General features: G+C 36.5%; 1 protein-coding gene across 1 annotated transcript in view; it reads left to right on the top strand.

Moving 5' to 3' along the window:
* AQR (aquarius intron-binding spliceosomal factor) overlaps positions 1-21,605 on the top strand; it is a 100,987-nt gene that overhangs the window by 76,557 nt on the left and 2,825 nt on the right. Inside the window, exons 26-35 of the mRNA XM_040493369.1 lie at positions 51-57; positions 1,539-1,748; positions 3,725-3,862; positions 7,410-7,481; positions 8,563-8,750; positions 9,458-9,629; positions 11,804-11,974; positions 15,693-15,778; positions 17,061-17,235; positions 20,334-20,447. Of these exons, the coding sequence (XP_040349303.1) occupies positions 51-57; positions 1,539-1,748; positions 3,725-3,862; positions 7,410-7,481; positions 8,563-8,750; positions 9,458-9,629; positions 11,804-11,974; positions 15,693-15,778; positions 17,061-17,235; positions 20,334-20,447 (1,333 nt within the window). The remainder of the gene's footprint in view (positions 1-50; positions 58-1,538; positions 1,749-3,724; positions 3,863-7,409; positions 7,482-8,562; positions 8,751-9,457; positions 9,630-11,803; positions 11,975-15,692; positions 15,779-17,060; positions 17,236-20,333; positions 20,448-21,605) is intronic.

Raw genomic sequence — 21,605 nt, 5'->3', positions numbered from 1 at the left:
CAGCCAGTTTCAAAAGTAGGGGTTTAAGTTAAAAATTCTTTTGACTTCAGTTTAAAGGTGTGCTTTTTTTTTTTGTTTTTCTTAGGGTTAATTTTTTGGGGTGTGAGAACCATTGAGAAATAGAAAGCTAAATAAAAAATGAATAGAAATAAACCTTAATAATCAGTTGGTTTGCTAATAATTTTAAGCAGAGTAAGGCATAATCATATAATGGACAATTTTGTATAACATTATTCTTTTTGTATTCATGTTACTCATATATTTTAAGTCTCAACTGTAACATTGAAATTTTAAAATGTATTTGAAGGAATGGGTGTATGTTCGATATAAGTAGACACCCTAACCAGTTCAATCCATTTAAAATGATCAGATTTCATGGTTCCTTGTGACACAGAGAAGATACACATCATCTTGCAAAGTAGTCTGTCTGCATTAGACTCAGGCAGTTTAGAACTTTGAATAGTGGAATAAAGATCATGTCTAAATGTATATTTGGCACAAAATAAAAATCATTGGGCTCTCAGTGAAAACTACCTTTAAAGTAGGGGAAATAATCTATACATTTGTGGAGGCTTAAGTAATCGACTTGGGAAAAATTAACAGTACAGATTAACAACTGTAAATTTTTTAAAAAATTAACAGTATAGATTAACAAGTTTCAACACGTAAAAATCACAGTGGGAAAGTTATTTTAAGATAAAAACAGGGGAGGGCAAACCATAAGAGACTCTTAAATACAGAGAACAAAGTGTATTGCAGGAGGGGAGGTGGATGGGAGGATTGGGAAGTTTGTCTCCAGAGATTCTCTCTCAGTAAGAGGGGGCATCCAGGAATCTACATCTTTGTTTTGCCTCTCAGATGTTCTGCCTAAGAACCACACTTGGAGAAACCTGAAGTTGTAAACTGTAAAAGGCTAGGAGAATTACCAAAATTGAGATAGAGCAGGAACTGCATGGTAGCGGCATACTACAACATACCAGGATATAATCGAGCTCTATCACAAAGTCATAAAATGAGTTTTCAGATACATACTCAGTTTAACAGAAGTTCATTGTAAATGTACAAAAGAGGATTGGAAAAATTATTAGGGTCTGGAAGAAGGGTTGGAAATGCCAAATTTACTTAAATGGTGCTAAAGTGGGACTTCCCATATATGGAGAGAAACTGAGATGCAAAAATAAAAAATTTCTTTGTTTAGGAGTTGTTAGTTTTGTTTTGTTTTTTAAGCATCAGTAATACTGTTTTGAGTATCCATGGAGTCTGAAATGTCTAAGATCAAAAAGTCCCATGAGATGACCCTGAGGTTCTTTCTAGCTTTTACATTTTTATTAAAGAACCTTTTTCTTAAAGGTCACTTTTATAAAAGAAGGGCAGTCTGTCAGTGACTCAGATAAGAAATAGTCCTGTTGGGTCAAGGACTGCTTTTTTTTTTCTTTCCCTTAGCAAGTCTTATTTTTATTAGATACCTCTTTTATTTTATCATTTAAAGTATAATAACTAGCTGAGAAATTTGAAGTCAAGTCCCTTTTTTTTTATAGGTCATGTCTCGTTGGGAAGAATATATCAGCAAAGTGAAAAATAAAGGTAATACACTGCCAGATGTCACGGAAGTCTCCACTTTCTTCCCTTTTCATGAATACTTTGCAAATGCCCCTCAACCCATTTTTAAAGGCCGATCTTATGAAGAAGACATGGAAATTGCTGAAGGATGTTTCAGGCACATTAAGAAAATCTTTACTCAGCTTGAGGTAAGGATTCTCAAGTTTTTTTTAACTTTCCTTTTAAGGTTTTGAGTTTAGTTGGGTTTCGGGTTTTGTTTTTAATGAAGTAAATGTGGAATATTCACATGTTACAAACCAGATTGTTACTTTTAAGTGAGATTATTGAAAACATTCATAGGGGTGCCTGGGTGGCTCAGTCAGTTAAGTTTCTGACTCTTGATTTCAGCTCAGTTCATGATCTCACGGTTTGTGGGATGAAGCCCCGCATCGGGCTCTGTGCTGACAGCACAGAGCCTGCTTGGGATTCTCCCTTCTCCCTCTCTGCCCCTCCCCTGCTGGTGAGCTTGCTCTCTCTCTCTCTCTCTCTCTCTCTCTCTCAAAATAAATTATCCCTTAAAAAAAAAAGAAAAAGAAAACATTTATAGTTTTAGTTCAAGAAGTGAGTAAAAATTAAGATATGAATTGAATCCCCATTATTTTTACTTTTCTGGTGTAAAAGTCTTCGAATTTAAGAAAGGAATGCTTCCCTCAGGAGATTCAATAGTGTTTCTTTGAATTAGAATCTGAGACTGCCACATGGCCAGAAGGCATGTTCTTTATGCCTTCTGATCAGTGGCAAAAAGTGAGGTTGCTTTGTTAGCCAGGTTGATTTATGTTGAGTATTAAGGTAAAATAAGAGAAAAATATGTCTGGAATCCAGGCACCTATACCAGCCCCCTTGTGCTTCCTACTTTTCTCATTCCCTATGGAAAACATCATTTGAAGACTATAGCATAAAGGGATCACATTCAAGCTCACATTCCTCAGTAGGATGATTCAGGATTATTCCAGGTAAAGGAGCAGTGGCTTTGTTTTATTTGTACCCTTTAGATACAAATACTCTTCTTCCTAGAAGAGTATCTGGCACGTAGTATATGTTTAGTAAATATGTATGAGTAGGTCGATGGATGGGTGGATGGACAGGAGGTACAAAATAATAAATATACAGTATAATAATAAATAAAATTTTAAGAACCCATGAAACAATATTAGCGTATGCTTATGATTACATAAACAGAAAGTAAAAGGAAAAAATATACTTAATTCATAATAGTAGGTGTCTTGGGAGAGGGTGGGAGAGATTTAAATAGCATACCTCTCCTGTACCTGTATTGTTTTAATTATTTAAAAAACAAACATGTTCAAAATGTCGGAAGTAAGTATGACATAATGTTCAGATTTAAAAAACTTTGTATTAGGTACTCTGCTTGAGCTTGTTTGCTCCTCATTCAGCATCTGCTGTCCATCCTCTACTCTGCTCTGTGGGGGATCCTCTGCCATGGTCACAGGTGGGGCTGATCCTGCCCTCCCTTATCAGCTGACTTCTGGCTCGGTTCAGCCAATAAAAATGTGGCAGAAAAAGAGAAGCTAGGATATTTCTCCACCAGCTGCCTTGGATTTCATCTCTTCCATGGCTCCAATTTCAGTTGGCCTGGCTCACTATGATTGTTCTGAATTATTCTGGTACCCCAGTCCCTGGGCTCTGACAACACTGCCTCCTTCCCTTGTCTATCCTAGCCTAGGAATGGTCAGATTCTACAATGGTTCGTACTATTGCTAATCTCTGGGTTACTTCAACCATTCCCTGACTGGCTTCTCTCACCTGTGAAACCAGACCCCTGCGTTCAATTCCCTTTGTTATGAATACTTGAAATAGTTTTCATGGAGGGACCTTGAGTAAAATAAATAATGAGATAGATGTTTTATTCAGTAATCTTATTGATACAGTAAATATTTTACATTATACAAAAACAGCCTAAATTATAGCTTGAATATCAGTTATTATTTGAACACAATTAGTATCTAATTAATAATGAATAAAATTATGATTCATTAGGCTTAGTTTGTGATTTATTTATATTAGCTCATCAAGAATTAATTCTGATAAACTGGATTGTAGGAATGTATGCATAAAATGTGTTTATCTTCCTAACATAGTCTCTCACTGACTCCCACTCCCATAGGAATTCAGAGCTTCCGAACTGCTTCGAAGTGGACTGGACAGATCTAAATACCTTTTGGTGAAAGAAGCTAAAATCATTGCTATGACCTGTACTCATGCTGCCTTAAAACGACATGATTTAGTCAAGCTAGGTTTCAAGGTAGAGACTTAGTTCCTTAGTTCATCATCTGTTCAGTTGTTAGTGTTTTCTTTCCTCTCCTTTCTTTTCCTTTTTCCCCTTTCCTTTCTTTTACCTACGCCATTTTCCTTGGAGATTGCTTACCTCTGACTGAAGTTCACACTCAAAATTACTTAAAAACGTCTCTTCTGAAAATGATGATAACCTCGGATGTTTACATGATTAGTGTACTCTAAATCTAATTTTTCTAAGTCTACTTATTGGACCTATGGCCACTAAATAACATTATGACCATAATCGTCTAACTAAATTCTAATGTTTGTTAAGGTAAATTCATCTGTTTTCACTATGTTAAAAAATCTCCAAACAGAACTAAAACCTATAAAAATAACATATGACAATGTTTTTCACCTATTAGACATTTATATGCTTGCATTATTCATGTTTTGAGTACACCTTCACTCCCAGTTATTTGTTCATTCAGTAGACGAAAAGCTTTCCATATAAGGATATGGGATCCTCATTTAGACTGTAGGATGAGCTATTAAAATGATTTCATCATATGATAAAAGACAGGAGAGTTAATGGGCACCATAGCCTGATAGCCTATGACTCATTTAAAGTAGAATGTAATAAATGAGCAGTAAATTTGAATCTGCAGGCTCTTTGTGACTTTGCTAGTGATACAGGCCTAAACTCTGATTTTAATGCAAATCATTTCACTTCTCTGAAACTGGTTTATCTGTTGTTTAAAATTAGGGTTTGTGTACTGGTTTGAATTCAAAGTTAGCAAGGCATTTGTTGTTAATGAAAGTAACTGAGAAATTTTAAATGTTGTGAGCTCACTGGAAGGTAAGTGCTAAAAAAATTCAAGGTGATAGAAGAGTTGCTATCTTGGATGAAAAGGTTCCTCAGCTGCAAGGTAACACAAGTACGATAAATTATGAAAAGGTACTGTGAACTTACACGAGTGGTGTGAATTTACCCTTTTGCAAAATTATTAGTGAGAATTTTTCACCTAAATATTTTGTTTCTGGGACTGACATTATATACTGGGGCGCCTGGGTGGCTGTTTGTTGAGTGTCCGACTCTTGCATGATCTCACGGTCCGTGGGTTCAAGCCCGGTATGGGCTGTGCGCTGACAGGGCCCAACTTTCTTGAGAACGCTATCCCTCTGTCTCTGCCCCTCCTGCACGCTCCCTCTCTCTCTCAAAAATAAATAAATAATTGTTAAAATAAATAAAATATGCTTTATTTGATATTAAATACTATCAGTTTAATAACAAGGGAAATGGTGCAAAATCATAAATAACATTTTATGGTGTCTTGCAGCTTTTCATATGCACGTTCTAAAAAGCATTACTTGTAGCTTATCAAATTTTCATTAATCATTTGTTTAATTGTGCTATTCGTATGTAGTTAGCATGAGTGCTAAGAGTATTCCTTACATTTTTTTATATTTTCAGTTTTGAAGTTTTATTTTTATCAAACTTAAACACCTGCATGTGGTTTAAACATTTAAAAACCTTATAGAGCTACTTAACATTAAGAAAGGTCAGTCCCTTACTCCCCTGATAATCAACCATTCTTTCAGCTCTTTTAGTATTTCCTTTGTTCTTTCCCTTTTAGACTTTGTCATTTGACCTTGTGCTGTCCCCACGGGGACATGCATGCACAGTCATATGCTCTCTTCCTGCCTTAATATGCCCAATATGGTTATGTCATAATCTTGCTTGGTGATTAAAATCGTCTTTTACAAAGTAGAATCTATAGATATGTTTTTGGTAAGTTAAATTGCATTAGATTTTCAGTTATTTTTCAGAAAGCAGGCTCTTTAAAACATCTTTGAGCTGCTCCCACTCTTTTTCATATCATGTCTATTATCCTGAGAGTCCATGCAGAGACTTGTGAGAAAATGTGGCTCTTGGAACTCCTCCTAAGCTCCTACAGGGATGACCTAATTAATCCTTGTAATAGGGAAATTCAGCATCAGATAGAGCTAGAGAAGACACCTATCTACATGCCTAACCCTTAGTCATTTTCAGTAGAAAACAGTATATAATTGAACCCTAACTTTCATCATTGGATTTCCAATGGAAATTCATCTTAGCTACTTACCTTGGACAAACAAATAGGTAGAAGCAGAGTTTGGTAAAAATTAATAGCACAGAAATTATAGTACTGTATATATAAACAATACAATCCATTTAAAAGCGGAGGGTTAGTTAATCATTAAGAGTAAATATATGCTCCTACCTTCTGCCTCTCTAGAAAACAGACTAAGAGGAGAAAACTTTAAAAACACACAAAAAAAGGAACTCTAATTTGTATTTAGTGAGATTCTCAAAGAAGGTATTTTACCAATAAGACAAGGAAGGGGATGTCACACTAACAATCAGAATTAGAAGTGGAGGGGAAGGAAAGCATGTCGAGAATAGATCTAGCAGATAATTGGGCAGATGGAAGTAATCATGAAAGAAAGAAGGAAAATTCCTTATGTTGGAGAAAGACTTGATTTTTCATTATTTTATAAGTGTGCAATACTTGGCGTTACCAGAAACTGGGCTAGTGGAAGGATACAGATACCAAACAAGTAAATATACAGATAGAATTACAAATTGTGATGTGCTGTGAGACAAATGGACAGAGTTCTGTGAAATCAGTTTTAGATTTGGAGGTGAGAGAAGACCTGGATAAAGTGGGTTTTAAGCTGGTACTTTAAGAATAAGAAAAAGCCAAGCAAACAAAAAAATGAGAGAATAGTATTACAGAGGGCCTGAAGTCAGAACATTTTGCCATTTCTAAGAAAATGAAATAGGTCAACATGGTTAAAGTTTAATTAGTAAGGAGAAGGGTAGGAGAGGAAGACAGAGACCAAATTGAATATAGGCCCTTATTAATACATCTTGTGCAGGCCATGTTCAGGGATTTTTTTCCTACGACAATTAGAAGCCATTGAAGGATTTGGAACCAGTTGGTGACATGATCTGATGCCTGTTGTATCAGTGGTTTATGAGAGGCAAGCCAGGAAGGGGAAGGACTAGTAAAGAGATTTCTGGCAATATAGAGAAGTGGCTTGGATTTCAGTGGTCATGGTGGTAGAAATGGAGAGGGAGTTTTGAAGATAAAATTGCATGCTTTGGTGACAAATTGCCAGAGATACAACAGAGGTGGATTATCATGTGCTGGGTAGAATTCATAAGGGAAAAATAAATGCGCCCAAATACTACCTAGGGTAAGAGTATCAATGGAAATGACCTCATATATAATCATAATTTGATTCTTATGTAGAACTTCAAGAACAGAATTGAAAATAACTTAAGTTGATGGGCAATGCAAGAAATGATCTGTGAGATCTCCTCAAGGTAGTTGTTTATTTAGAGGACTTCCCTGAGGTCTAAGACTTGAACTAGAAAAGCAGGGGCATCATGTTTGAATAATTTGTATGATGTTATTTTTGTCTAATATTATTTGGGTTTTTTTGGCTAGTTGTTACAGTTATGGTGGTAGTTGTTTAGATTTCAAGCTGCCTTTTTGACAAGATTTCCTTTTTTCTCCCTTTCTCAGTATGACAACATTTTAATGGAAGAGGCTGCGCAGATTCTGGAGATAGAAACTTTTATACCTCTTCTTCTACAGGTAGGAGGAGACTGAGGTCTGAAACAAAGAAAGTAGAGTTTGAAGAATTCCGGGGGGCAGTGTCAAAAAGCTACACAGTTTTGGGGTGCTAATTGCCATAATTACATATTCTCTTTAACTTCATTATGGTTGCTAATCTATTTTAAGCCTATAAACTTCCTTTAATCTGTTCAGTGGTTATTTAGTAGTTTGTTTTGTTTCCGGGAGTACTACTTAAAAATTCATAGTTTATCTTTAAGTTTTGAAAAGGCTTAGTAATTTTAATCAAGAAAATTACATTGTTATGCAGTGTGGAGGGTAGATGAGCTATTTTTTCATTTCTTTTGTTAGAGTTGTTTCTAGAATTGTTTTTGATGTTCACTGAGTACATTGCTTTTCTTTATTTTATGCCTAAATTTTTTTAGCCAACTGATGATGTTTAAGAATGTTTCTTACTGTACCATAGTCTTTACTATGGAAGAATTAAAATGTGGAATCCCAATTTAAGAATAAAGACTGCTTTAATTCATAGTTAAATTGGGTTCTAAAAGTTGTTTTATAAGCCAAATTATTTTGGACTTGGAATGCATTTTATCAGGGTATGTTTCAAGGAACAAGGAGAGCTATAAAGCAGGAAATGGAAGTAATACTGTGGGAAATATTAAAGACATAATTTTTACTGCTTTGGAGGTTTTCAGAACTGGTTCTTGGCGTAATTGTGATATGAGGTGTCTACTCTGACATCCTTCCATTTCCCTGTTTGGTCATCTGTTTCTTTCTGTGTACCCTTTGCTTAATTCTGACCAGAGTCTTCCAGACCTCTTTGGATTGCCCTACCTGGTAAAGCAGAGTTAATTTCATGCTTGCCCTCTCAATCCTTCCACCCTCCCTCACCCACTGTGAGCCACGAGGGTGATGGCACCTGTTTGTGGCTCACAAGTCATTCTGTACATTTGCCAGATGTCTCTCTGTGGAGCTGGTGAATGAGAATTAGTAAGCTAATAAAGCTGTTTTGTAAATAGGACTCTTGTATGATAAATTGGAGACTAATAGGATAATATATTAATCAGTATTTTGTCATCTCCTTACTTTTCATTTCTAGAATCCTCAAGATGGTTTTAGCCGACTGAAACGCTGGATTATGATTGGTGATCATCACCAGTTACCTCCAGTCATTAAGAATATGGCCTTTCAGAAGTATTCAAATATGGAGCAGTCTCTGTTCACTCGCTTTGTCCGTGTTGGAGTTCCTACTGTGGACCTTGATGCTCAAGGGCGAGCCAGAGCAAGGTAAAGGAGCCTTAAGTATTCCCTGTTTAAGGACCCCTGTTCCATAATCCAAGTATTTGATAGCATATTCTGTAGAGACTCTAGTATTCCCAGCTGTCTAGGAACTTGGCATCTACAAATCTGAAAGTGCCTGTATTGCCTTTTGCGTGGTATGTGAACTAAGTTATTTCCTGCACTTCGTTCACTAAGATTAATGTATGTGATTTGTGAACTGAGGGCTTCTTTTCTCTGTCACTTTCACTGTCTTTATGCCCCCATTAACTGTATGCCCCATATTAAGTGTAAGATATACAGTTAATATCATTTTGAAATCTAAAGCAAAAGGTAAACAAGGAAAACACACCAGTTCTTATTTATATTGAGTATATAGGCCCCATCTCATAATTACCTCAAAATACTCCTCAAGTTACAGGCTTTTCCCTGATTTTTTTTCCTGGTTTTTTAATTTAAGGATTAAAGATAACATTTACCTCAGAGTACACAATAGAGCTTCATCTCTATAGTATCATCAAGTCTTCTGACCTTTGGTTGCTTGAAGCAGGGAGGCAAAGTTGAAAAAGCATTATCGCTAAAACGATGAGAGCAAAATGGTTAACATGAGAATTAAAAGGAAGAGCACAGTTCCTTAGGAACCCCCTTATGTATATTAGAAGAAGATTTTACATTATTAATGTTTCCTGTTTGGGGTGGGATTTGTCTTTCGGAAGCTTGTGTAACCTCTACAACTGGCGATACAAGAATCTGGGAAACTTACCCCATGTACAGCTCTTGCCGGAGTTTAGTACAGCAAATGCTGGCTTGCTTTATGACTTCCAACTCATCAATGTGGAAGATTTTCAAGGAGTGGGAGAGTCTGAACCTAATCCTTATTTTTATCAGGTAAGAAAAAACATAAAATTTTTAGGTTTATTTTGCATTTGCCTAGCTGAATTACTACCTAAATCAGTGATACCGAACCATTTGGCTAGCCATTGAAAAAAGGAAAACTAGGTCCCTACCTCATACACAACACAAAAATTTCAATTTCAGATAAAGATACATCAAAGAAAAGAAAGTATAAACACACTAGAAAGAAGAAAATACTGATGAATACGTAATGTTGGGATGAGAAAGGCCTTAAGCTCGTTACCAAAAGTAGACGTCATAAAGAAAAATATTGATTGGAGACAAAATTTATTTTTAAGATTTAACAAATTGTGGATTTGAATTCTGAACATACATACAGAACTCCTATAAGTCACCTTTTAAAATAATTAACACCCAAACAGACAAAGGCAGTAAGGACAAGAATATTGTGTTTCACACAAAAAAAAGAGATTCGTAGCAGCTATAAGTTACCGGACCATATTTTCACCTCCACTAATACTCAGCATGGAGTTGGTTTGCGGAAATTCTATATTCATGCAATGCTAGTAGGAAAACAGTTTGGTGAACTGTCAGTATGTATTAAAAGCAGTGTTCTCACTCTAAGGAATTTATCCTAAAAAATTATTGGACAAGTTTGCAAAGACTTATATGCTAAAATATCTATCATATCTTTTTTCTTTTACTGCATAGTATTTTAGAAAAGAGAAACAACCTAAATATCAGTGGGGAGTAATTACATTATTACCTATTTCATATAATGAAATAATGAATAGGCATTAAGAATCCTAAGATTATAACTTTGTTCACTGACAGGGAAAATGTTTATGCTATATTAAATGAAAAAAAGTCAGGTTTCAAAATACGTTGTATAGGATCCCATTTTATTTTTATTTTTATTTATTTATTTTTTTTAAGTGATAGTAATTGTTTTTTAATGTTTATTTATTTTTGAGAGAGAGAGCATGAGCAGGGGAGGGGCAGAGAGAGAGAGAGGGAGACACAGAAACCAAAGCAGGCTCCCGGCTCTGAGCTGCCAGCACAGAGCTTGACCCAGGGCTCCAACCCTTGAACCAATAGATCATGACCTGAGCCGAAGTCAGATGCTCAACCCACTGAGCCACTCAGGCGTCCCCCCCCCCCGCCATTTTATTTTTAAAGAGGATCAACAAAACATAGAAGTGTATACAGATAATCTATATTAAAGATCCAGCAGCATATACATCAAAAGATTTTACCTATGTTAGAGCTGATTAGATAAATGTAGTTACTATCAGTACAGACAACAGATTTACAGTCATGTAGCTTCTCTTCCTTCCTGTCTTCCAAAGAACTAGAAAAGTTAAATGAAAGAGGTAACTCAAACTGTGAGTGTAACCCAGAATCAGAATATAAATGATTTTTCTGAAGGTCTTCCAGAATTTTCCTTTTGCCTTTACATGAAATCCAGCTTCTTGTCTTCCTCTTTTGATTTTCATGTTGTGTTTTATGTTCTCATTTTACTTTTTTCTGTCTTCTAATGCTTTTGATTTAGTCGCTACTGAACTGTACAAAGCTTTGGGTTTGCTTCCTCGCTTTCGGATTCAGCTTAGCATAAATGTAAGCCAGACTGACCAATTTGAGGCCGCATTCTCTTCTCACTTTAAAGTGGTCTGGTAGAGGTGGCAACCATAAGAAGAGACCAAACATAAAAAGCACAAGGAAATACTAAGGAAAAAGGAGAAAACGTTGCACCCCAATTGAGAGTCCACCTCAGTACTATTAGATGCATATGCTATTATATTGGATTTTTCTGCTGGCTTCTTAGATGGTTACCTTGCTCCTTTGTGTTACTATTTCATTCATACCTACAGTTGCAGTGTATTGTAGCAGAATACTATTGATCTTTATTATGATTGTGGTGGTCCCAGAAATATTAAGCCATTAAGTTGGTAACTTATTTTATGATTATTCCATGTATCACTGATATATTCCAAATATCAAAGAGAAATAATTACCATATACTCTTTATTTATCATTATTAATCTAGGATAGAGTTATCCCTCAGTTTTACAGAAGGTGTTCAGTTATCCAAGTTAATGTCACTTCTTGAATTGTAATAAATCAACAGTTGTGCCAGTTTTCCATTCTTTCTGTAAAACTGAAATGAAAGGAAATAAAGACATAATCTGTTTATGTTTACATTACAGAATCTTGGAGAAGCAGAATATGTAGTGGCACTTTTTATGTACATGTGTTTACTTGGTTACCCTGCTGACAAGATCAGTATTCTAACAACATATAATGGGCAAAAGCATCTTATTCGTGACATCATCAATAGACGATGTGGAAGCAATCCATTGATTGGAAGACCAAACAAGGTAATTTTATGAATATTATATGTTCTCTTATTCATCATGTTGGCAAGTGGAAAAATTTGTATTTATTATGAGTTATTTATATTGTTCTACTTTGCCTTTATGCTATCTCCTTTCATGATGTGAGAAAATGAAATAATGGGAACTATAAATAATTCTTTGGCAGTCCTAGCTGAGATTGTTGTTGGTTTACTGTGAACTTCTGTCTCAACTACCACATTAAAGATTTTTGTTGGTGATAATCAGAAGTAAATGATCCTAAAACTTTTTGTTGGTAAAATGAAGGACAATGAAATGACGTTATTTATGTACCGTTATAATAGAAATAGAAATTATAGAACTTTTTAGCAACGTGGATGGAACTGGAGAGTGTTATGCTAAATGAAATAAGCCATACAGAGAAAGACAGATACCATATGTTTTCACTCTTATATGGATTGTGAGAAAATTAACAGAAACCCATGGGGGAGGGGAAGGGGAAAAAAAAAAAAAGAGGTTAGAGTGGGAGAGAGCCAAAGCATAAGAGACTCTTAAAAACAGAACAAACTGAGGGTTGATGGGGGGTGGGAGGGAGAGGAGGGTGGGTGATGGGTATTGAAGAGGGCATTTTTTGGGATGAGCACTGGGTGTTGTATGGAAACCAATTTGACAATAAATTTCATAAAAAAAACCATTTTGACAAATTGCATTTCATCAAAATTGAAACCTTCAAAAAGGAAAAAAGAAATTATAGAACTTTTTATTTTATTTTGCAAAGGTATAATTTGTACTGCTTTTTACTGTATGTGTGTGGGAGAGTGTTTTTTCTTGAGAATCAGAGAAGATTGTAAAGTACCATCAGACCTGACGATTATTTTTATACTTTTTAAGTTTTTTATGTGGCATGGAGTAATATCAAATAAATATGAAGACACTTGATTATATCAATAAAGGGCTGAAAGTTAAGGATAACAAATATATTACTAATGATGAAATTAAGAGCTTGGTTGTAAACATGGCTATATCAAAGTGCTCTCACTTTTTCTTGGAAATCATCCAAGAGTAACAGGAAAATGGAAGGAGAAGACAAACTCCATTGTTAGGGAGATGACATAGATCAGGTGACCAAGAACAGAAAGAAAATGTGGGAAGAAGAGAATTTAGGGGACCAGTCTTGAAAGCACTTTCTGAAGGTGAGTGGCACACTCTGAAGTGTAAGAGCCACCTTCTTATTCATCAACAACAGTTGTGGAAATTAGAAGTGTTCCTGGTCCCAGATTGGTTCAAAGAAGCCTTCATGTTTGCCAAAAAGTAGACTTGTCTCTACAGCAGCAGAGGAAATGAGAACCTTCTGTTGTGAAAATGCAGCCTTTAGGAAACTGTCCAGCTCACCCCAGTTTAACCTCTTGCACATAGCTAATCCAAGAAACCCACTTATTCAGTGATGAAAGAGTCAGACAAAGGAACCTAGCACAAAGCATACTGACAAGACATTTGCTTCAGATAACGCGTTGTCCTGGAACAGATGAAAACATCAAATACATATTTGCAGTGGATTTTATTTATTTTTTTTTTCAACGTTTTTATTTATTTTTGGGACAGAGAGAGACAGAGCATGAACAGGGGAGGGGCAGAGAGAGAGGGAGACACAGAATCGGAAACAGGCTCCAGGCTCTGAGCCATCAGCCCAGAGCCTGACACGGGGCTCGAACTCACGGACCACGAGATCATGACCTGGCTGAAGTCAGACGCTTAACCGACTGCGCCACCCAGGCGCCCCGGCAGTGGATTTTAAAGTGCTTAATGAAGTAATCATTTCTGTGAGGGAAGGCTACAAAGCACAGAAATGGAAGAACTCGGGAAGAGATGAAATGTGAGCTGGAAGAAAATAAAACAAAAATCCAGAAATGGAGACAGTTGAAAAGAGTACAAGGACACACCGGCCACTCCATAAGGAATGTGGAACATGGAAGTGAGAAACTAATAGCTTTGAAATACAGAAAGTTGAGAAGTAGAACATCGGTATCCGAGTCCTTTTATTATTTATAACACAAAAACTTAACTGAAATAATAGAAGAAAGTTACTCTCTCTCACACAAGAAGACAAAAATGGAATGGCTCCAGGGTTGGGTTACAGAAATGACTCCATCATGTCATCAAAGACCAAGATTCATTCCATCCTTCTGCTCTGCCATTCTCAGTGTGTGAACCCATTTCTCAGACAAGGTCTCCACATGGTCAGGTTGGGAACACATTTCCAGGGATTATATCCACGTGTAAGAGCAAAGGACTTAAATCCAAAATATAAGAACTCCTGTGACAGTCATTGTTAAATAAAGACGACCCAATACAAAATTGGCAAATGAATAGGTACTTCATGCAGGAAGACATAGGAATGGCCCATAAGCACATGAAAAATGCTTACCATCATTCATTGTCAGGGAAATACAGATTAAAACTACAATGACACACCAAGTAGATTGGCTAAAATTGACGAGGTCTACAGTATACCAAGTGTCGGCAAGGATGTGGAGAAACTGGAACTCTGAATCTGGAACAGTGCTGGTGGATGTGTAAAGTGGCACAGCACCTTTGGAAAACATTTTGACAGTTTCTCGTGAAGTTAAACATACACTTACCATACAACTCAGCAATTTCACTCCTAGATAGTCATTCAAGAGCAATGAAAACATGTTCACAAATATACTTATACATGAACTGCAGCTTTATTCAAGGTAGCCCCAAACCAAATGCAAACTGCTGCAGCCCCTGTGGCAAACAGTAAGGAGGTTCTTCATAAAATTAAAAATAGATCTACCCTATGATCCAGCAATCGCACTACTGGGTATTTACCCAAAGAATATAAAAACACTATTTCAAAGGGATATACGCACTTAGGTACAATAGCCAAGATACAGAAGCAGCCAAAGTGTCCGTGGATTGATGATAAAGAAGATGTGTACACACACATACACACACACACACACACACACACACACACACACACACACAGTGGGATATTACCCATTAAAGAAATAATGAAATCCTGCCATTTGTAGCAACATGGTTGGAACTGGAGAGTACCATGCTAAGGGAAATAAGTCAGAGAAAGACAGACACCATATGATTTCATTCATGTGGAGTTTAAAAAACAAAACAAATGAGCAAAGGAGGGGGAAAAAAAGAGTGACAAATTAAGAAACACTTCTAATTATAGAGAACAAACTAATGGTTACCGGAGGGGAGGAGGGTGAGGGAATGGGTTAAATAGGTGATAGGGATTAAGGAGTACTCTTGCAGTGGTGAGCACTGCGTGATGTGTAGAATTCTGAAATCACTGTGCTGCACCCCATTAAATCCTAAGTGAACATGCTAGGTTATGTTGCTGGGTATCAAACTGGTATACCAGGTAATAAGATAAACAGGACCTGTGTCCATGGACTTGGGTCGTCTAGTGGGGGAAGACTGTTAATTCTACAGATAGTTACTTCGTTGTCAGCAGAGGTAAAGATGAATGCTGTAAGTGTAAATAACATGGGGACATAGTCTAATCTGGTTCCTGAGATTTATTTCATAGTGTTCATCAACTGTTTTTCTCAATTCCAAGTATATGATCATGTTTCTCTTGGGATTATTCTAATGATAAGATTTTTGTGCTGGCATATGATTTAAATGATCTCTCTAAAGTCTTGTTGTGGTGAGTTTGAAAAGATACCATATTTTCCATTTTTTTTCTCCCTAGGTGACAACTGTTGACAGATTTCAAGGTCAACAAAATGATTATATTCTTCTTTCTCTAGTACGAACCAGGGCAGTGGGCCATCTGAGGTACATAAGGAAAAATGTTTATATTATTAAACTTTACTGTCTGCTTCAATTTTGAACTTCTGTAGCTAAGTGGCTTTAAATTTTTTTAAGTTTAAAGTATAATTAATTGGTATGGCAGCTTTTGGTTTGGCAGCTTTTTGGAGTGTAACAATATCAGATTCTTTATATAGTTAACTATTGTCATTGCATCTGAATTTTTTGAATCTTTAATATATTTAGTACATTTACTTTTTAATCTTCAGTAGCAGAGACAGAATTTTATTATAAAATCTTAATATATGATGTTTTTTGGAAACAGTGTCAGAAATTAAAAGAGTTAAGAAGGTGGTAAAAATAGTCTTCAGAGTACATTTCTCATTGCATAGGATTTCTGACTTTTTCCTCACACAGTCTTTCAGCCTCACTGTTAGAGGATAAAGGAACCATTTGTTCTCCCAGGATTAAGAATTGTCAAAACAAACAATAATCTATTTTTATCATTTATTGTGATGTATTTATGTGCTACAGAATTATGGGAATAATACTTTCTTGTTACAAAGCAGCCATTTAGTTTTGTGTAAACTTTTATCTCATATGACTTAGTGGCAAAAACTATAATGAGAGTTCATTTTATTATTTTATTTGGTGGATATAAAGAAAAAATTCTCCAACCTCTCATAATGTTGTCATTTAAGTCAAAATCTGCTTGGAGCTTAGCCCCGCTCATCAGGTTCCATTAGACTGATAACTTTTATGTAAGAGTAAACAAAGATGTAATTTTCAAGAAATTGTTTCAGAATTATTGCATTCTAAAATAGTTTGTTTTTGCTTATTTATAGCTACTGTCTAAATACGGCATCATCATGATTTACGTAATTAAAATGTCTCCAAAACTCACAGTAGGAATACATGAATACTGCCTCGTTCATTCTCCACCTTTTTTTTTATTACTGTCTAGTGCTTTTGTCTTTTTCACATTCTTAAGACGTGACTTCTTGTACCATAATACTACTATAGCTACTTAGATCTTTTAATCAGTGCATTGGTCATGATTCCCCCCTCACAAAAACAAAAACATGGAGGTCAGTGATAAAGCATTAACTTTACTTGGTTTAACTAGTCACACGACACTGATTAACTTAATGTTTATTCTATTAAGTTTTTAAGAAGCTTAACTTTTTATTGCTATAACTGAACAGAAATAATGAGTGGAATATGTTAAAAAAAAAACAAAACAAAACAAGCTGCATACTTATGTTATTAATCTTGAACTATGTTAATTAATTTTGTTTGTTTTCCAAAGGGATGTCCGTCGCTTGGTGGTGGCCATGTCTAGAGCCAGACTTGGACTGTATATCTTCGCAAGAGTATCCCTCTTCCAAAACTGTTTTGAGCTAACGCCAGCTTTTAGCCAGCTCACTGCCCGTCCACTTCATTTGCATATAATTCCAACTGAACCTTTCCCAACCAGTAGAAAGGTAGGACTCTTTCTTCATTGTATAGAACAGTGCTCTTTTACAGATGATCACAGTAGCTAGGAACATCATCACATAGATCATCCGATCCCTGGTTTAGAGCGCTCCTTACACTGTGGAACTGAATTAGATTTTCTGCACAAAATAACAATACATGCTAACATTGAGTACTCACTAGGTATCAGGCAGTGAGTTCTTTACATGCATGATCTCACTTCATCTAATAGTCCTTTTCAGTAAGGTTTCTTATTAACTCCATTTTACATCTGAGGAAACTAAGGGTTAGCAAAGTTAAGTAGTTTGGTCATGCATCTCATAGATGGAGAATCCAAGATTTGAAAACCCAGGCAGTGTAACTCCAGAATCCTCCTTGTTAATCACTGTACTGTACTGCCTCTCTTCAGCTTTTTAAGGAGAACTTAACTAATTACTTGATAACAGAGTAATAAATGGTTTAGCTCTTGGAGAACGCTTTCTTACCTACATTTTTGGAGAATGTCGGAGGGAATAGCACATACACTTAACAAAGGACATGCTCAGAAATGTCATTGCCTCCTCATCGCTGCTACTGTTGTTAAACCCCTCATCTTTGCTCCCCTTTTCCACCCCCACCCCAAAAGGTGACCAGTCCCTTTAATTTCTGGTTTATGCTTCCTACATTCCTTTTGCATAAAGGAGCAAATAACCTGATTATTTTTTTATATTGTTTTCTTTCTTACACAAAGGTTAGCATACTCATTAATCTTTAGGTTGTGACTTTTGAGCTTTGCATTTTTCATTTAATGCAATGTCTTAGAGATCCATTTGGGTTTTAAATAAAGCTGTTTTCAATGTTCACAGTACACTTATTTGCCCCCCCTACTCCCCCTTTTGAGAAAAGATTAAATGCTGTGTGTTTGTTTTATAATAAGGCTGAGTACTTTTTTTTTTAACTGCATTTTTTTTTTTAAAGCAGTGTTTCTGTAGAGGAATAGAAGAATGAGGGTGGAATGATATGAGGGGGTGGAGTCATGTAAAGCCTTGAATGTCAGCCTCTGAAGTCTGGACACAATCCTATGGCTCTGAACTTCTCATTCTTTTGTGGGCTGATTATTAAACAGGCAGATTCCTAACACAAGGTCTGAGGCAGTCTTTTTATCCAAAGGCTGCAGGGACACACCTGGAGACATGTGGAGGAGATCAGGCAGTACCAATGAACAGAAGGCTTAAAGACTAGTGCCTTACCCAACACCATGGAGTCAAGCCCTTGGGGGACTACCTGAGAGCATCTCCCCACCTTCTGCTCAAGAGATCAGTGTTGGAGGCGGGCGGGGCTGTGCCACTAGTGCTGCGTCTCAGAAGAGGCAGCTCCCAGCAGAGCCACCAGAAAATAAGCAAACAAACAAAAACAAAACAAACAAAAAGCCTTCCATGTTGTAAAGGTAGTATTTCATAGTTGTAACAGCATGTCGGTCTTGGCATACAGAAGTGGTGACCATTGCAGAAAGTGACCATTATCAAAAGAACACCTACTTACATGTAATACTACCGTCCTGCTTAATTCTGAGAAATACCATTTAATACACTTCGTATTTCTGACGTTACATGCCTTAATTTGTTACTTGATGATAAAATTTTTTACCTTTATAGTCTTCTGAATTGCTTCTACAGTGAGAAAGGGTGAGACTTTATAAAATACTTTAGAGTTGACTATAAATAGGAAAGTTGTTCATCTTTATTCTAGGATGGTTTAGGAAGAAATGCACATTTTTTATTGTCTTCATTCATGCTTTACCACTTTAGAGCAGTATTTCTCAGATTTTTGTGGGAAACGACTGCATCAGAATCACCTCATTCTGTGTCAGAACTACTGAATCTGGGATTCCCACAATTTAAGTCTCCCCTATAGAGTTCTTAGATACCACAAAATTTGCACTTTAGACTAGCATTTGACCATATGCTTTATTAGGGAAAAATTTCTTGAATATTCACCCTTATGACTAACAAGTCTATATATTAAATACCAGTAATATTAGCTTATTTTTAGAAAAACAAAAATAGGAAAAATAGGTTTAATATTTTATTTCTGAATAACATTGAAAATTGCCTTTGTTGCATACAAAGTATTAGAGACAATACTTTAGACAATGTTGATTTTTCTTTCTATTCAACTGATCATTTATCTCTTACTCTTCTGCATGAATTAGACCAAAACTCATAAATTTTACTTACCAACCTGAAATTGTATTATAAGGTAGTAACTCTTAGCTTTCTTCTAGTCTCTTTTACTAAATTTAAATTGAATCACTTTCTCTTTCTGAAGTCCTTATTGGACTCTCACACTTAACATCTTTTTTTTTTTTTTTTTAATCTTTTATTTATTTTTGAGAGAGAAGGGAGGATAGAAGATCTGAAGCAGGCTATTTGCTGAGAGCAGCAAGCCCGATGTGGGGCTTGAACTCACAAACTGCAAAATCATGACCTGAGCCAAAGTTGGATGCTCAATTGACTGAGCCATCCAGGCGCCCCAGTCACTCACACTTGTTTCTTAATGTCCTGTGACTATTCTTGTCCTTCTTGTCCTTTTTTTTTTTTTTTAAGATAGAGAAAACATGAGCGAGAGGCAAAGGGAGAGAGAGAATACTAAGCAGGCTCCATAACCAGGGAGGAGCCCAACCTGGGCTTGATCCCATGACCACAAGATTATGACCTGAATGGAAATCAAGAGTCAGACATTTGGGGCACCTGGGTGGCTCATTTGGTTAAGCATCTGACTTCATCTCAGGTTATGATCTCACGATTTGTGAGTTTGAGCCCCGCATTGGGCTCTGTGCTGACAGCTCAGAGCCTCAAGCCTGCTTCAGGTTCTGTCTGTCCCCCTCTCTCTGTCCCTCCCCCTTCATGGTCTGTCTTTCTCAAAAGTAAACATTAAAAAAAAAAAGAAAGAAAGAAAAGACAAAGAGTTGGACACTTAACCCATTGAGCCACCCAGGCACCCTGTCCTGTTACTGTTCTGTCCTCCAAACCCTAGTGCTTATACATAAGACATGGGCTTCTAGAATGTTCGCTTTTAGCATATTAACTTTCTTACTGTACTTAACTTTCTTTTTGCCTTCTTCTAGAATGGAGAGAGGCCATCTCATGAAGTACAGATAATAAAGAATATGCCCCAGATGGCAAACTTTGTATATAACATGTACATGCATTTGATACAGACCACACATCATTATCATCAGGTGAGTTTTCTCAAAATTCAGTCTTATTTTTTTTGTTGTTGTAGAAAGAATCTTTGCCTTTGTAGATTATGCCTTTAAAGTACTTGATTGCTGTGGGAAAACAGCTAAACCAAACAGGGTTGTTGTTATTCATGTAACATCCATTTATTTAAAGTTTATTTATTTTGAGAGATTTAAAAACACTTTATGTGGATAGAATTTGGCAAACAATGAGTTCTACATATTTAAGTATATAATTCAGTATGTTCTGACATATGTAAATACCTGTGAAGCCATCACTGCAATCAAGATAATGAACATACTAATTATTTCCAGAAGGTTCCTAGTGCCCCTTGGTAACCCCTCTCATCTTTCATCGGTCCCTTTCCCACCTTCTCCAGGCCCCCAGGGATCTTCCTGTCAATCGGTATACTGTCATTTCCTTTTTATTGACAAATAATGTTCCATTGTATGGATGTACCAAGTGTACCCGTTGACCTGTTGCTGGACAGTTGGGTTCTTTCCAAGTCTGGCTATTACAAATAAAGCTGCTGTGAGCATTCTTATACCAATCTTTGTATTTTCTTTTGGGTAAATTCCTTAGGAGTAGAATGGCTGAATAATGGAGTGAATATGTGTTCAACTTTTAAAAAAATTTTTTAAGTTTATTTGTTTATTTTGAGACAGAGAGCGTGAGTAGGGGAGGGGCAGAGAGAGAGGGAGAGGATCCCAAGCAGGCTCCATGCACAGAGCTTGACGCGAGGCTTGAACTCATCAACTGTGAGATCATGACCTGAGCTGAAATCAAGAGTCCAATGCTTAATCAGCTAAGCCACCCAGGTGCCCCTATGTGTCCAACTCTTTAAGAAACTGCCAATCTGTTTTTACACAGTAGTTGCACCATATTGCCAGCAGCAGCGTGTGAGAGCTGTAGCTGCATAGCCTCACCCACACTTGTCATGGTTGGCCTTTTTTATTGTAGCTGTTCTAAAGGGAAGGCTAAGCCTGTGGAGCTGCTCCAGTGTTCTGGTAGAGTGAGACAGAAGCTTTGTACCATGCTGTTCCCTCTTGGCCATGGTTTTGTCTGAAGGCTTGGTTCCTCCCCTCACATGGCTCCTTGATTAAAGTTGGCCCTTTCTTGAGCTGTTGTTGGTCAGTCCTAACGAGCCGGTGTTTTTG

The sequence above is a fragment of the Herpailurus yagouaroundi genome, unplaced genomic scaffold, assembly GCF_014898765.1.
Source record: "Herpailurus yagouaroundi ecotype Mexico unplaced genomic scaffold, PumYag 184, whole genome shotgun sequence".
In the NCBI taxonomy this organism is placed as follows: domain Eukaryota; kingdom Metazoa; phylum Chordata; class Mammalia; order Carnivora; family Felidae; genus Herpailurus; species Herpailurus yagouaroundi.
This window is presented reverse-complemented; position numbering and strand designations above follow the sequence as displayed.